At 38.4% G+C, this 16,733-nt stretch overlaps 1 protein-coding gene across 2 annotated transcripts in view; it reads left to right on the top strand.

Annotated features, from left to right (window-relative positions):
* Positions 1 to 16,733, top strand: part of LOC117306765 (transient receptor potential cation channel subfamily V member 6-like) — a 37,132-nt gene that overhangs the window by 1,199 nt on the left and 19,200 nt on the right. Inside the window, exons 2-4 of one of the 2 annotated variants that reach the window (XM_033791262.1) lie at positions 9,910 to 10,080; positions 11,950 to 12,036; positions 13,544 to 13,636. In XM_033791262.1, coding sequence (XP_033647153.1) covers positions 9,952 to 10,080; positions 11,950 to 12,036; positions 13,544 to 13,636 — 309 coding nt within the window. In that variant the 5' untranslated portion in view covers positions 9,910 to 9,951. Of the gene's footprint in view, positions 1 to 9,909; positions 10,081 to 11,949; positions 12,037 to 12,147; positions 12,347 to 13,543; positions 13,637 to 16,733 lie in introns of those variants that run through there. The other variant, XM_033791263.1, reaches the window with a different exon arrangement.

Raw genomic sequence — 16,733 nt, 5'->3', positions numbered from 1 at the left:
AATTTATCAAACCCATACAAATTGCACTGTCCAACGACCGTTGAGCAAATCCAGACGAACTATCAAATACATTTCTCGTTGGGAAACCACGAAAACTTGAAGGCGCGACTATGAGCACTGTGACCCGATGGGCCTAAAAGACATAGTCAAAACTATTACAACATCAAATAATAATAATTTTGGTTGTACCTCTACACCAATGTGTGTCATTACTGTATTCAGTTATAATTTCCCGAGTTTTTTCGAGTGGGATTTGAACCCACGACATTTGCAATTCTAGAGCAACAGTATTTTTCACAGGACTCGGGAAAGTCCGAGTTAGTGCTAGTTTAAAGCCAGTGGACACTATTGGTAATATTGTCAAAGACCAGCCTTCTCACTTGCTGTATCTCAACATTATGCATAAAATAACAAACCTATGAAAATTTGAGCTTGATTGGTCGTCGGAGTTGCGAGATAACTATGAAAGAAAAAAACACCCTTGTCCCACGAAGTTGTGTGCTTTCAGATGCTTGATTTCGGGACCTTAAATTATAAACTTGAGGTCTCGAAATCAAATTCGTGAAAAATTACTTATTTCTCGAAAACTACTCTACTTCAGAGGGAGCCGTTTCTCACAATGTTTTATACTGCCAACCTCTTCCCATAACTCGTTACCAAGTAAGGTTTTATGCTAATAATTACTTTGACTAATTACCAATAGTGTCCACTGCCTTTAATACACATCGGTGTAAAGGATAAAACCAGTTGATATTTGTCATCCTCGATACAAATTAAACATTAATATTAAATAATAATTATAACTCTCCGCAACATATTACATAAAAAGTATACCTTAACGAAGCAAGAAGGCAATCGAAAGTCGCGTGTGTAGTAAACAATGGCTTCTGCTGCCCAGTTCGGATCTTTTGTACTCCTCAGCTATTGTTACTAGTTAATGATGAATCTTTAATGAGACGTGTCAGCTGAATGAACCAATCTCACATTGGCTCACGGGATTCCAGGTTATTAAACAATAAATGGTCCCACGAGAGTTGTGTGCACATAATATGGGTGTGTTTGGCCTTCCAATGCATATCAATGAATTATGCTAAACTGAAAAGATAGCCTTCACCCTAAATTAATAAGATCCACTTTCCATGAGCGTTTGAAAATAAAACGATTAGAAATAATATTTATATTGGTTATATTCTGTTATCAATTTCCGTACGAACTCGAAATAAACAATGCTTAAAATGGTTATTGCTGCAATCGAGGCAAGCCCGTAAATATGTACAAAATACCAGACAAAACATAAACCATTTTATTTTGGATTAATAGATATTAAAGTTTCATCGGGTATAAAGAAAAATTGTCTTTATTTTTATCCCGTCGCCGATTTGTATTAAAGACAGTGGACACTATTGGTAACTGTCAAAGACCAGTCTTTTAACTTGGTGTATCTAAACATAACTTATGCATAAAATAACAAACCTGTGAAAATTTGAGCTCAATTGGTCGTCGAAGTTGCGAGATATGAATAAAATAAAAAACACCCTTGTCACACGGAGTTGTGTGCTTTCAGATGCTTGATTTCGAGACCTCACATTCTAAACTTGAGGTCTCGAAATCAAATTCGTGGAAAATAACTTCATTCTCGAAAACTACGTCACTTCAGAGGAAGCCGTTTCTCACAATGTTTTATACTGTCAACCTCTCCCCTTTACTCGTTACCAAGAAAGGTTTTATGCTAATAATTATTTTGAGTAATTACCAATAGTGTTCACTGCCTTTAAAGAAACTGGACACTATTGGTAACTGTCAAAGACCAGTCTTCTCACTTGGTGTATCTCAACATATGCATAAAATAACAAACCGGTGAAAATTTGAGCTCAATCGGTCGTCGAAGTTGCGAGATAATAATGAAAGAAAAAATACCCTTGTTACACGGAGTTGTGTGCTTTCAGATGCTTGATTTCGAGACCTCAAATTCTGAACTTGAGGTCTCGAAATCAATTCGTGGAAAATTACTTCTTTCTCGAAAACTACGTCACTTCAGAGGGAGCCGTTTCTCACAATGTTTTATACTATCAACCTCTCCCCATTACTCGTCACCAAGTAAGGTGTTATGCCAATAATAATTTTGAGTAATTACCAATAGTGTCCACTGCCTTTAAGTACGCTGTACTTAGCATTTTCTTGTGAAAAAAACAAGAGAAATATTCATACCAACGCCATTTGCAATTCTAGAGTAGATATCTTACCACTAGACCACCGAGATTGTGGTAGCTAAAGACAGTTCCAATCCTGTATTTTAGCAGCGGGTGCCACAAAAATTTCATAGATTCCCCTTTTTAGTATTTTTCTTTGAATCGAATTGAAAGGAGTGTTATATTATTATGGAATACCGCAAATGGAAATTGTAAGTCATTAATTATAATATACAATGAACTTGTTCAGAAAAATGCAAATGTAATGGATGATATTCCCTGATTAAGGTTTGCATTGTAAGCGAGATGTATTATGGGATTTAATGCATTTTCAGTTATAGACCTTGAATTGGAGAATGAACCGGTAGGCCCATTCATGTACACCACGGTGTATAGACGGTTCCATTACGATGAGTGATGGGAAGATAATGACTCATTTTATTGGTCAAAAATAAATTGGTGGGATTTGACCACAAATCTCTGGAATTCTCAACTTCAATTATTCTGAAGTATGGAGTTATTATCATGCTTTGATCACCAGAGCATCATTGGTTAAATGGAGAGTAGAGAACAACTGTACAACTGACTCGTTAAAGATATAGGCACGAGTGATTAGAATATAGATTAAAACCATACTTACATATTATACACTCTAAAAACTTGAAGTGTGTTCTGCAATCGATTTTTGGGGACCTGGTTTTGTACGATGTCCTTCTTAAGGTACCGTACTTCGGGGATAACAAACCTTTGTGGCTGTTTTCCTCAAAAGTATACCCACTTAAGGTCCCTCTTCGCATTGAGAATCACAACACAACATTTTGAGCGAACTAAAAAGTGAAAACCCACGAAACCCATGAAACAAATTATTAAACTGAGCCAGCAAGTTGCCCATCAGATACCGCGACATTTTCAATTTAGTGAGATTTATGACACGGCCCAGCCATAAGAAACAACGATCATTTACAACGCCATAGCGAGCTTGTCTTGCTTCATTGTCCCATGTGTCAAAACTGTCCGGTTTGATTTAACCGATATTTCTGGCGGGAAGATGAGGAAATAAGAGCAGTCGTTGACACAAATTGAGTTGCATGAACTAGATTGCAGAGTGCTTGCTCTAAGGCATAATGCACAAGATTTAAAGGCACCGGGACGCGATTTTTTTCCTCAAACGACATTGCAATATTTTGTTCCTCTTTCCGTCAAAATTACATCATAATGAAATTGGCCGGCTCTTTTACCAAATCATTGCAATGTCGTTTGGGAAAAACAAAATTGACAATTGTCTCACTTGGTGGTATTTCAACATATGCATAAATTAACAAACCTTTGTGAACATTTGGGCACAATTGGTCTTTGATTTTGCAAGAGAATAATACTAGAAAAAAACACCATTTTGTGTGCTTTAAAATAATGTGAGGCTTTCAGATCTTCAGCTGAAGTCTTTTATTATTTGAGTGAGCCGACCTCTTCCTCAAAACCTATGTTACACCAGAGGGAACCGTTTCTTACAATGTTTTATACTATCAGCAGCTTTCCATTGCTCGTTACCAAGTCTGTTTTTATGCTAACAATTATTTTGAGTAATTACCAATAGTGTCCAGTGCCTTTAAATCTCGAACCCCTCTACTTCTAAATTACCTGCCGCATTATCAGCCAGTCTTCTCACTTGGTGTATCTTAACATTATGCACAACATAAACAGACCTGTGAAAGTTCAATTGGTCTTCGAAATTGCGAGATAATGGAAGAAAAACCCTTGTCACACGAAGTGCTTTCAGAAGTTGTGTGCTTTCATAGAGACGCGTGAGGTCTCGGAATCAATTCAAATATTTTACTGCGAAATTAATTCTTTCTCAAAAACTACGTTACCTCAGAGGGAGCCCTTTCTCACAATGTTTTATACTATGAACAGCTCTCCATTGCTCGTTACCAAGTATAAGTTTGAAGGCTAACAATTATTTTGAGTAATTACCAATAGTGTCCAGTGCCTTTAAATCTCGAACCCCACCACTTCTAAACTACCTGCCGCATTATCAATTTCAGGTTATTTACACGAAGCGGTCAGTTTTTAGTCATCACATTATCACGTTCAACCAATTTTTGGAGAGAGCGACCGGCTGCGAGTGGCTATTAGCCATTAGTGGCCGACCGCGACTTGTTTGACCCATACCATGACTCAGCAAGAAACGGGGAACAGTAAAATGTAATGGATCTAAGTGGTATTCTATTATGATGATGTCTGTAAACGAGAGGAGGTTTTTTAATGGAAATAACAACACAACACGATGCTCGGTTTCGGCATTCAAAGATCTTTACGCACGTGAAAACATTGTCTCTTTTATTGAAATGTGTTGGTCCTTTGTTAACAGGAAAATCAACTCTGCCAAAATGAGTATTTTCCCTTTAAATGTCAACGGATTTATTACTGTTTTTTATCTAGTCGTATCTCACACTCTATACCAGAGCTGTGCAATGAGATAATTGCGACATTGAGAGGCCAGTTTTCTTTGGTCACGTTGATGCTGGATGCCGCAATGCAGCCATCGTGTCCAGTCTATACGTCTGGCATCCTGTGTGCTATTAAAGGAACACGTGGTTTTTTTTGACGGAAATTATCGTCATTACTATAAAATAAAAACAAATCTGCACCCTAATAACCTAAAAACATGCAAAGGTTTGTCATATAGCACACATGCCTATCTAATGCTTGATTCAAGTTCATTATTTATAAACTGAAGTTTTACCGTTCACCCATACTGCTTCGTTAACCGCTAATGAGTGATCGAACAAGCGGAAGTTTGAACTTGAGGGTTGACACTGGGTCAAGTATACCTCTTCATATACCTCTTCATGTGCCTCTTGAGTGCCTCAAGTACACTGGTTCAGCATCTCCAAGCACGATATGCACGTGGCTCCAACGGTTTGAAATGGGCGGCACTTTAAAGACACTGGACACTATTGGTAATTGTCAAAGACCAGTCTTCTCACTTGGTGTATCTCAACATAAGGATAAAAAAACAAACCTGTGAAGATTGGTCGTTGAAGTTGCGAGATAATAATGGAGTTGTGTGCTTCCAGATGCTTGATTTCGATACCTCAAAATATAATTATGAGGTCTCGAAATCAAATTCGTTGAAAAGTACTTCTTTCTTGAAAACCACGTTACTTCAGAGCATATTGCTCCATGTTCAGAGGGAGCCGTTTCTCACATACTATCAACAGCTCCCCATTACTCGTTACCAAGTAAGGTTTTATGCGAATAATTATTTTGAGTTGTTACCAATATATAGTGTACACTGCCTTTAAGGACGAGTTTATACTATAATACACCCTATAATAACACCCTGTCATTATGCCACGCATCTCATATGCAAGGAGTCTATAGGTTACCCATGCCAACCGGCTGAAGACGAATAGAGTGATATGGTCGAAACGTCGACATCTCATCTCTGGTAATTATATTCACAACCAGAGTTTTCAAAAAAATACATTAACGGTTGTCCGTAGACAGAATTTCACAGTACAATGCCATCCACGCACTGTTCAAAGCCCAACATTACTTTTCGAAACATTATTCATTATTCATATATCTGAGCGATTGATAACGTATTTAGACTGCTTTAATGTGGTTTATAACCCGTATTTTCATCTAGAACGTATTTATTAAATTAACCGCTTTTTGCACGGATTAAAAACCCATTTACTGGAATAGCAAGGGACAAAACGATTTGAATTTAAGACTTTTAAAAATAACGTAAATGCATTGGGGCTGGCATTGAGTTGTTGTCAGAAGTATTGTGGCGTGTTCATAAATGCCCGAATACTCCACAGACAGGCGATGTGAAATTTTTGTTTTAGGTTTCACAAGGTTGAAGAGTTTTGCTACCCTTTAAATTGCTTCTCTTCCCTTGAATGAGATGAACAAAAATGCAAACATGAATGGTTCGATACACCACATCGCGGTCATAATCAATAACTGTTTCGGTTGAATTGTTCCATTGATTAATCATGCCAATAGCACTGAAACAATAACTGTTGTTGGTTACAACCGCAAAAAAACGCACCCCTGTTGGAGTAGATTTTCCCAGTTTGGAGTTGTTTACCCCTCTTTCGCCCTTTGTGACCCCGGTTCGAATCCTGGACCTGACCTTTGCACTTTCATGGTTTTAAGTCTCTATCTGAATGTTTGGATTTTCCCTATTTGGGGTTTTCTTTTTAGCCTATTTTCTCACATTATCGTAACTAGGTGTAAGAGCAAGCTCCATGATCAATTATGGAGGAAAATAATGTTGGTATTAAACTTTATGGAGCTGTATGTCTTAAAGACACTGGACAATATTGGTTATTGTCAAAGACAAGTCTTCTCACCTGATGTATCTCATCATATGCATGAAATAACAAACCTGTGATAGTTTGAGCTCAATCGGCCATCGACGTTGCGAGATAATAATGAAAGAAAAAAACACCCTTGTTACACGAAGTTGTGTGCGTTCGGATGCTTGGTCTCGAAATCAAATTCGAGGAAAATTACTTCTTTCTCGAAAACTACGTTATTTCAGAGGGAGCCGTTTCTCACAACGTTTTATACTACCAACCTCTCCCCATTACTCGTTACTAAGTAAGGTTTTATGCTAATAATTATTTTGAGTAATTACCAATAGTGTCTACTGCCTTTTAAACGCTAAGCCCACCTTTAACATGAACAGGTTTAGTAGTGCACATTATGCTTGAAGCGATTCCATTATCTTTAAAGTGAAGGTTTCCGAGAGGTTCGTCAATCCCATTGCTCGATACCCCTCTCAACCCACAACAATGAGGGATCAAGCAGATAGAGTTTTTAAAGTTGCATGACCAGAATTTCGTCCAAAATTGTTGAATAAATGATAGCCCTGTCCCATTCAGTGACGCTTCAACGCCTTTGACTTGAGATTTTACACAAAACTAATAGTTAAACTTTTTTTTTTGTGGTAGGGTCTATGCGTTGGGGTATTACGTTCGTACTTTTGCCAGGTCGATTGACGATCATAAAGAGGAACAGAAGAACCGGTTGACAAATAATGTGTAATTTTTGTATATTGGTGAGACTGCGAGGAACATCAAAAACATTATTATTGTGTCGAACCTTTCTCTGCTATTATTTGAAAAATCCACACAAAAAAATATAACAACAATATTTTTGGAAACTACCGATGGGTCTTTTTCTTTGTATGTTATTAAGAAGATGCATATTAAAGACACTGGACACTTTTGGTAGTTGTCAAAGACTAGTCTTCTCACTTCGTGCATCTCAACATATTCATAAATTAACAAGCCTGTGAAAATTTGAGCTCAATTGGTCGTCGAAGTTACGAGATAATAATGAAAGGAAAAACACCACTGTCTGACGAAGTTGTGTGCGTTTAGATGCTTGATTTCGAGACCCCAAATTCTAAATCTGAGGTTACTTCAGAGGGAGTCGTTTCTCGCAATGTTTTATAATACCAACCTCTCCCTATTACTCATAACAAAGTGAGGTTTGATGCTAACAATTATTTTGAGCAATAACCAACAGTGTCCACTGCCTTTAATGCCTTTATCCAGAATTGCCAGACTGTTGTGTCATACCTTTAAAGTCACCTGGAAGTGGTATTTTTTCAAAATAAAGCTTTTGTCACTAATATATGTGTTTTGATGAGTTGAATGTAAATAAACAGTAAACTAAGGTTTTAAAAAATCAGTTCTTATGTTATTTACAAATTTAAGAGTAGACCCCGACCCGAGAGGGCGCTGTTCGTGACGTCAATCGAGGCAGACTTTGCCTGTAATGCGTATAGTAAACACAATTGCAAAGTACATGTACGGACCAAGTCGTGAGTTTGTACGTTTTTTCTTACCGCCGAATTCTGCGCTTACGATCGCGATTCCCCGCTTACGTGCAAGCGCCGAATTTCTGCGCTAGCCTTGTAAGGGTAGCATGCCTAGTAACGTGGAGTACGCACGCGCAGAAGCCCACATTCGCCGCTAACCCGTAAAATACGCTTGCCGTAAGCACAGAATTCCCTGCTTCCGTAAGCGCCGATTCTGTGCTTACGATAAGCAGAGCCATGAAATTGGGCCCTGCTTAGAAACCTTACAAAAAGTGTTAAATCTTAATTTCCAAAGCATAGTTCTACAGATATTAAACTCATGACTGTATATTATTTTCCTTTACCGATATAACCGAGGTGATTTTGTCTATGGTAATTAAATGCTAATGAGCAATGATGAGTGGTGTAGATAATGTATCATTATCGACTAAAATTATTCAATACAAATCTTCCAGCCATAGCGGTAATGATTATGCAAGCAGCCCCGGGTACTTAGCTGTTATCTTGTCGGCCTATGCATTACATGTTTACTTTGTCTAGTGATTCCACCACTGGCAGTGAGTCGCAGTTGTATAAAAAGGTTGTCAAAAAATGATGAGTCAAAAATCTCTTCCTAAATTTAGCATAAACACACAATGCGTATTTTGTACCGAGGTGCAATTACCTAGTTATAACGTTTATTAGGGTCGGATATTGGTTTTTGTCAACGTAATGCTGATTTATTGGTTTTAAATTAAAAAAAGAAAGATACAATCAAAGTCACTTGTGAACGATTTCGATGATATTGTATCTTTCTTGCTGAGAAAACAACATTTAAACATAACTGTCACTTTGTTTCATAAAAACATCGATTCCGTCCACGTTTAGCTAAGTGACAGCGAATACCAACAACGTTTTGTTTTATCTTTTTAAACTATTAATGAATCTGTTACGTTGCCGTCGCTCACATAGGTCTGGAGAGCCATACTGCACAGTACATTGTAGGGGAGAGAACCAGACACACAAACAAGCGGACAAACTTTAAAAAAAAATACTACTCTGGCCGCAGCATTTGCGAACGGACACCTATTCTGAGAAACGTGCTCGTAGATTCAATTTTTTGGGGGTGAACAATGAAAAAAAAAAATTAACTTCGAAGAGAAGGCCTATCCTTTCTCAAACAGTTTATACTATCAAAACACGCATTACAAAGCCCTAAAAGGTTTTGAATATATTTGAATGGAGAACACATGCTTGTAATTGGCAACTGTTATAGTTGAATTGACCTGGCTGTGCATAAATACTGATCTTGAAAACACAAGCCATAATGAATAATACATTATTCAATCGTACAGTAAAGTATTTTCATCTATCCTGAACTCAGTCGATGCATGTTCACATAATATGTCAACGTTTTGGAACATAATACACACACGCTTGCGTTGACCAATAATTATTGGTCTACATGAATGGGCATTTTACTGCTTATATATGATCTTAAAACACCCATGCCATAATTTCCAATCGTTCGCAAGATTCATTGTGCACTATTAAAGGCGACGTACTCTTTAGTGATTGTCAAAGAACGATGTTCTCACTCGGTGTATCCCAACATACATAACATATTAAATCTATACAAAATTTTGACTCAAGGTTGTTAGAGATTATAGTGGAAAAAACAACAACAACTCGTTGCACAGATTTGTGTGCTTTCAGGTTCCCGGCCTGTTTGCTTTTTTTAAAAAACTACTTTACTTCAGAGGGAGTCGTTTCTCACAATGTTTTGTATCTACAGCTCTCCATTGCTCGTTACCAAGTAAGTTTTTATGCTAACAACTATTTTGAGTAGTAACCAAATAGTGTCCAACGCCTTTATGTCACCAATGCATTTTACAGATAGCCACGTGTGGATGAAGTGCGGGTACCCAGACGTTTGATATGGGTGGTGCTTTGGACAAGTGCACCGTCTGGTGCCACACGGGTGTGACTAGACCCTTCGATGCGGGCGAGTCAGAAAGAGAATGGAAGAGACAACATGAACAGTACGAAAAGAATCCCATGTATAAGGTAAACATAATGACGTCACGAGCGAGCTCAATATAATTTTGTTTTTAATGGAAATTCGCCCAAAACAAGGCTAAAAGCCACACTAGGTTAAGGGCTACAAGGAAGAAAACATAGACATGTAGTAAATCAGTGGAGCTGAAGGTAGGAATTGACATTCCTCTTAAAAGATGGAAGATCATAGGATGAAAGGAAACATGCACCAGGCAAGGAGTTCCAAAGAGATGCAGTACGAGGGAAAAAGCTACTGGAGTAGCTCTTTGTTCTATATCTCGGCACAGCCACGGTATAAGGATGAGAACAAGCAGAAAGCCTGGGCTCGCGCTCAAACACCCTGACAGAAGGAACAAGGTTGGATAGACTGGTGGAACATTTACCATGGAAATATCTGTAAAACAGACAAAAGCTGGCTACAGAGCGTCGGTGATAAAGGGGTTGTAGTGTAGATCCTAAACTCTTCTCCAACCAGGTTTATAATACGATCTGCACTCGATCCAGTAAAGATAAAAGGCAGGCAGAAGCTCCAGCCCAAACAAGTTTTTGTAAATTTGGAAAGGTTGGACAACTTTTGAAAGCCACAAATGCAAAGAAAAAACAGATAGTCATGTGTGTAATGTAACACAAACATTCAGAAATAGTGTTCAATTTGTTGGAAACAAAGCAACCAATCACGGGATGAATGTTTTGATGTTATATCATGATCTGGTAACTCGATTGAATATTTTACTAATAAACCGCCGTCCATACCAATCAGCGCCGTTTGTTAATTAACAATGGAAAGGTGAAAGCTGTTTAGCATAAAACTTCTTAGCATGTATTTTGTGTATTTCTCGTGGCATATGCGAGAGTCATTGTATGGGATTCGTTTGGAAACAACATCATCTGACAAAAATCTGCGAAAAAAAAAAATGTTTTTCGAGAATCAGACCATGCAACTTTATAGGGGGTCGGGATGGTATCATGCGTTTTTGTATTGGCACCTTTTCCGAACCGCATTCTCCTGAACACGATCAGAGCATACTGATCGAAACATTGAGTCGTTAACCGCACCGGTTCCTTTCAGAACCAACATTTCTCATATAGAGATATTCACATGGTGTTACCGCAAACTCTCTTTATACGACTTCCACCATGCAAAGTTTAAAATCCTGCAAACAGCCTCTAAAAGTCTTTTAATTGAAAATAAATCAACCCTTTGACGGGTTTTCGTTATGCATTTCCGTCAACAGATCCATTTTTCTTCCACATTATTATTCTTAGACGCTGCTCATCTTTTCAAAAACTCATTTAGACTCTCTGTGGAGAAACCGCTGTGCATAAATTGCTTCATGATTCTTGATGTACTGATGGGTGTGAGGTGTATACACACGGTGCCTGTGGCACTGGATGGGAGAGAAACGTGCCAGTGCGTATCATGAGTAAATTTGTGTAAACGGGGAGGCAATTCCTTCACGTTTTATGACACTTTTGTTTCTGAGGGGTCGAGACCGGGGAGGATCTTGACCGTGCCCCTGGGAGGTTTTACGGGAGAGTGACGACTTCCGACCGCTTAAAGCAACACCATTTTGGTTTCCGACGGCACCTGCTGTAACAGGGTATATTTTTAAGAGTAACATTTTGTGGAAGATGAAACTTACTTCGTTAATGATAATCCACCAAAAATGCCATTTCGAGGTGGAACACTGAGGTGGTCCGGATAGAAATTAAATATTAGTCCTCACCGCTACTATTTTTTTTCTTCGGGGGGGGGGGGGGGGGGTGGGGCGGGGAGGGTTTCATTATTGATGAAAGTATTGCACCAATATATTTTTTTTTACCTTTTTAAAATACATATTTAAAACAACATATCATTATTACGTCTGTTTTCTTTAGTTACTTCATCTGGCTGGAAGAGGTCGTCTACTTGAGGAGTATGACCGAATAGGCGAGGCTGATTTCAAGGAGTTCATGCGAAGAAGGGTAATATGTCACAATTTCAACAGAGGGCGGTTAGGTCATCCGCCATATTGGGTGGTTTATGTAGTATTACAGAGGGTCTCATTTTTTTTAGTACCAATAGCGTTTGAAAGATTCGATTGTTTGTTGACCTACAAGCACGTCGAGGCCTTCTACAGATAATCATTTAAATCCGAACTTGATCGTCCAAAGCAACACCGGTTATCATTACATTGTAACACTGTTTGGGAAAGCTCCTCGAACTTGTCATCCAAATCTCGGTTGAACGTTGAACGTTAATGACCCGGAAGCTCTCTGTTTAAAGACACTATTGGTAATTACTCTCAATAATTGTTAGCATAAAAAGTTAATCTGTAACAAGCAATGGAGAGCTGTTAATAGTATTAAACAATGTGAATCACGACTCCCTCTTTTTTTTTATTTTTACAAATACATTCCTCTATTACGATTCAACATAATATTAGCTCCAACAGTACGGTATAAAAGTAAAAGAGTAAAAACACTCCTCTTTTCATATCGAGTTGTCCCTCAAATGGCTGGCTATTTTACTCTTGAGAGAGGTTGCAAACTTCAATCTAAAAGAGTGGAAGACCACTCGAAATAGAGTTATCCCTCAAATGGCTCTTCAAAAAATGTTTTTCACTCTGTTGTATTTAGAGACTAACGATGCAGCGATAGTGTCATCATCTGGGCCCAATTTTCTTATAGCTACTTAGCACAACAATTTGCTCAGCATGAAATTTCTTCCTTAATAAAAACACGATTAGCAACCAAATTTCCACGTGATTTTCAGGATAAGCAAACAACAGTTGAATACCAGAAACAAGCAATATGCAACAAACTGAAATTGTGTTGTTGGTAATCCCGTTTTTAATAAGGAAGAAATGTCATGCTAAGCAAATTTATGTGCTTAGCAGCTCTATGAAATTGGGCCCAGGTCATTGTGTCCTATGATACGCGCAGACAAAAAGACACAATCGTTGTGTAAATTACGCACAGACACGAGACTAATTGGGTTTTTATTAGGTTGTCAGGTCTTCAGGAGACCACTCCATCAAAATCCAATTGTTTGTTGTGGTGTCATAATGATGATATTACTATATTATGGTAAAGATTAGTAATTAAAATCCATTCATCAGCTCGAAAGAAAAAAAGAAAAAAACCTGAAAATACAATGAAATAAAAAATAAATAAAATGTCAATCAGTCACACAAAAGGGCAGAGTGGGTACGTGTTGAGCCAAGTAACAATAATTGCTTGTTGTAAATCATCTAGCCCTATATTTTGGTCAAAATTCAAATCTATGATGGACCATATGCCTATAGCAAAATAAGTTTTTCACAATTGTGACTGTGTGCCAATATAACAACAAATTGGCACAGTTCCCCCTTTTGTTCCCCCTATCTGCCCCACTATTGTGTAAAACCGTAGCCTGTTCTTTTCAATACTATTATTGTGAAAGACTTATTTTGTTCTTTACTTCTACAATCAATGATTGTTTTTGCATCAGGTAAGCCCGTTTCTGTATAATGATGGCGAAGGGAAGACCATCACGAAAGTAGACTACGCTATGTACAGACAGAGGATGAAATCAGAGTCCCAGGTAAGAGTAACCCAATAACGGAACTGGGAACAAGACTATGATAGATGTGTTTTGGGTCGTATGCCGCACAAAAACACAAGTTTCTCTCTAAAACAGAATAAACAAGGACCAGAATATCACGTGGCTTTTGGCCTCACACCCTTTGGTTCCAAGGCAATAGTAGATCTTACAAAAGTATAATGGTATGTTGACTCAATTCATCTGACGTCATAATAATCAAAATCTTGGTTGTGTCATTTTGGGAGAAAATGTCCCCGTGTGTTGTACTGCCTGTGTCGCATGCAATTATGTCCTCTATGCAATACTATACGGAGGACATTATTGCATATGCAATCGTGTCCGCCCGGACGTTGCTGCATAATGCAATTGTGTCCGCCCGGACGTTGCTGCATAATGCAATTGTGTCCGCCCGGACACATTTGCATTTGCAGTTGTGTCTGCCCCCGTGCAAAATCGTCCTTGCAGTAAGTTAAACGCCCTTGGTCGACGCATGGTCATTTAGAAGCTAAGTGCATGTCATGAATGAAATGGGAAATGTTCGGCCGTCGGGTATTCGCTGCAATCATAAAATACGTGATTATCTAGCTGCATATACATAGGTTCAGGTGCATGCACGCTCGCTTACGCGTGCACATACGTTTACAGTCATGTAGCCTACATGTCCACCGGACGGTTTTTGCATAGCCCCGGACACGATTGTATATGCAAAAGTGTCCGGAGCGGGCACTATTGCATGGCGGACACAATTGCATCTGACACCTGCATTCACATTTCCTTTAATTGTGTAAGTTTGACCTAAATGACGAGCGTATAGACCATGTGAACTTTGCTTACAATAAGTGTGGCCTTATGCATTCTTTGAGTATTCTGGCAGGCAGGTCCTATGGGAAAGTTGACATTTTGTGTCATAATTATGACACAAAATGTCAACTTTCCCATTATTTCAACATAAATACAAGAGTTATGAAAGTAAGAGCTGGACAAGTTTTGAGATGTGCCCCCTTTCATCATATCAAAAGATGATTAGGAATTAGGCAGTGCAATCTCCATAAAATACAAGATTTTTTTCTCACCATAAAATATAAGATTTTATGTTTTCTTCCATTGAGCTGTGTGCAAATCGTGCCTGTAGGAAGTCTAGGCTCTGTGGCTCTTTTGTTAACATGTGATGTCACAGGTCTCATCGTCTATAGTGTGCGGTATTGCATGCGACCTGGTATTTGTGCATGGGGGGCAAATGGAATTCAGTTAAAGTATCAACATTTATTACAACGAAGACTTGATCACACTGTTGTTGTTTTAATAACAAAAACACGCCGAACTGTGATGTGCATGCCTACTTTTAATCTTTGAATGGTGATGGACAACATTTTAAAGGATTTAGGTACTTTTTGTAACACAGAACACAATGTTCACATATTTAAATTAAACTCACTCGTTTGAAGATAATACTAGTAGAAAGCTTACCGTAAAATATTGCTAGCTGAGGTGCCGTAGTTTTTGAGAAATGAGTAAAACAATGTCACGAAAATACGTTTTACATGCTAACATAATTTTCGTCTTAAGCGACGAAAATTATTTTCGTGACTTGTTTTACTAATTTCTCAATATACTACAGCACCTCAGCAAGTAATATTTTAAAGGAAGCTTTCTACCATTATTATTTTAAAACTGTGGGGTTTTAATGTAAATCTGTGGACGTTGTGTTTTGAGTCCTATACACAAAGGCACGCAACTATAGGAAGGCACTTAATACTAAAACTCCACAGCGGTTCGGCCCATCGGAGAATACCCGAGCGAGAATGACCCTATGACGTCATTTTGCATATGCTTGCATCTTTTAGACATGAAAATATTAACAACCAGGTCCTAGTGGTTAGTCCACTCTTATGTAACAACTCCCCAAACCTGCTGCTACAAATGTACTTGAATAAAGAGGTCTGAAGCAGTGCTTGCATCTTTTAAACATGAAAATATAAACAACCAGGTCCCAGTGGTTAGTCCACTCTTATGTAACAACTCCCCAAACCTGCTGCGTGGGGGATCGTCGCGAACCGTGCCGGAATGTTCCGAGAGCACACGAAAAGTTCCGAACCGCTGTATAGGTTAGTTTTTAGTGCCTTAGGTCTTCCCTGCCATTTTCCGGCATAAAACAACATAAAGCACTTTTGCCTCTTCGGTTGAACTTCTCGTTCAGTTCCACTTTGACGCATCCGAATTCTATAGTTATAGAGCATTCAATAAAACGTATATAATGCGTTATCTTCAGCCATGCGAAATCGGCATTCAATTATTAGCGCAAAAGATATTTCTTCAAAAAGCTTTGAATACTGTTCGAGTCGATTGAAACTATTTTTGTGAGCTTTCAATTTCGCCCGACAACCCCCCCCCCCCCCCCACAGAAACCAATTCACAAAAAGACACAGAGACCAGAAGGTGTTATAAACATGTCCCGAATAATTGAAATTCACACCCTTCCGATTACAACGCCGTGTTTAGTCATAAATTTGACAGGAGTACGGCTGCAACAGTGTAGATGGAAGTAGTTGATTATACTTCCTTGCATGGTTTTCAGAAGAGGGAAACGTTATTCTCATTCGACCGTGTTCAATAAAAACGTCGGCCAACGTGTAAACAGTGAAAATTTCATCAAAATAGGCTGTCAAGTCAAATATTCCTGCAAGATTAATATGATCCTCTTTCGGTAGTATGTATCTGTTTAATTTTTTTTCAGGATGATTTGTTGTAGATTTATAACTGGTGTGATTTTGACTAAAACCAATCAGTAATTTCTAATTTGATTGCTAACCCAGCAACATGCCTTACGCCAAAAGGTGAAACAATATATATTTGATTTGTCTATCTCCGAGCAGAGGAACTGTCTAGCAAACTCCTCGTAGTTTCGGGGGCATCCTGCAACAAGACCTTGACGGATAACAGTTTGGTTTTCTTCCCATCATCATCTAGCGGTCGCAACCCGCTTTTCTTCCTGCCTGCCCATTAAAAACACCAATCTTTAAACATTCAAGAATCTTCTCTCAAGTTCTTCTCATAATGGTTGGTTCACACTTATAAAGCTTCAACAACTTTAAACCTA

Source organism: Asterias rubens, chromosome 2 (assembly GCF_902459465.1).
Source record: "Asterias rubens chromosome 2, eAstRub1.3, whole genome shotgun sequence".
In the NCBI taxonomy this organism is placed as follows: Eukaryota; Metazoa; Echinodermata; class Asteroidea; order Forcipulatida; family Asteriidae; genus Asterias; species Asterias rubens.
The sequence above is the reverse complement of the archived record's forward strand: the minus strand, read 5'-3'. Positions and strand labels throughout refer to the sequence as shown.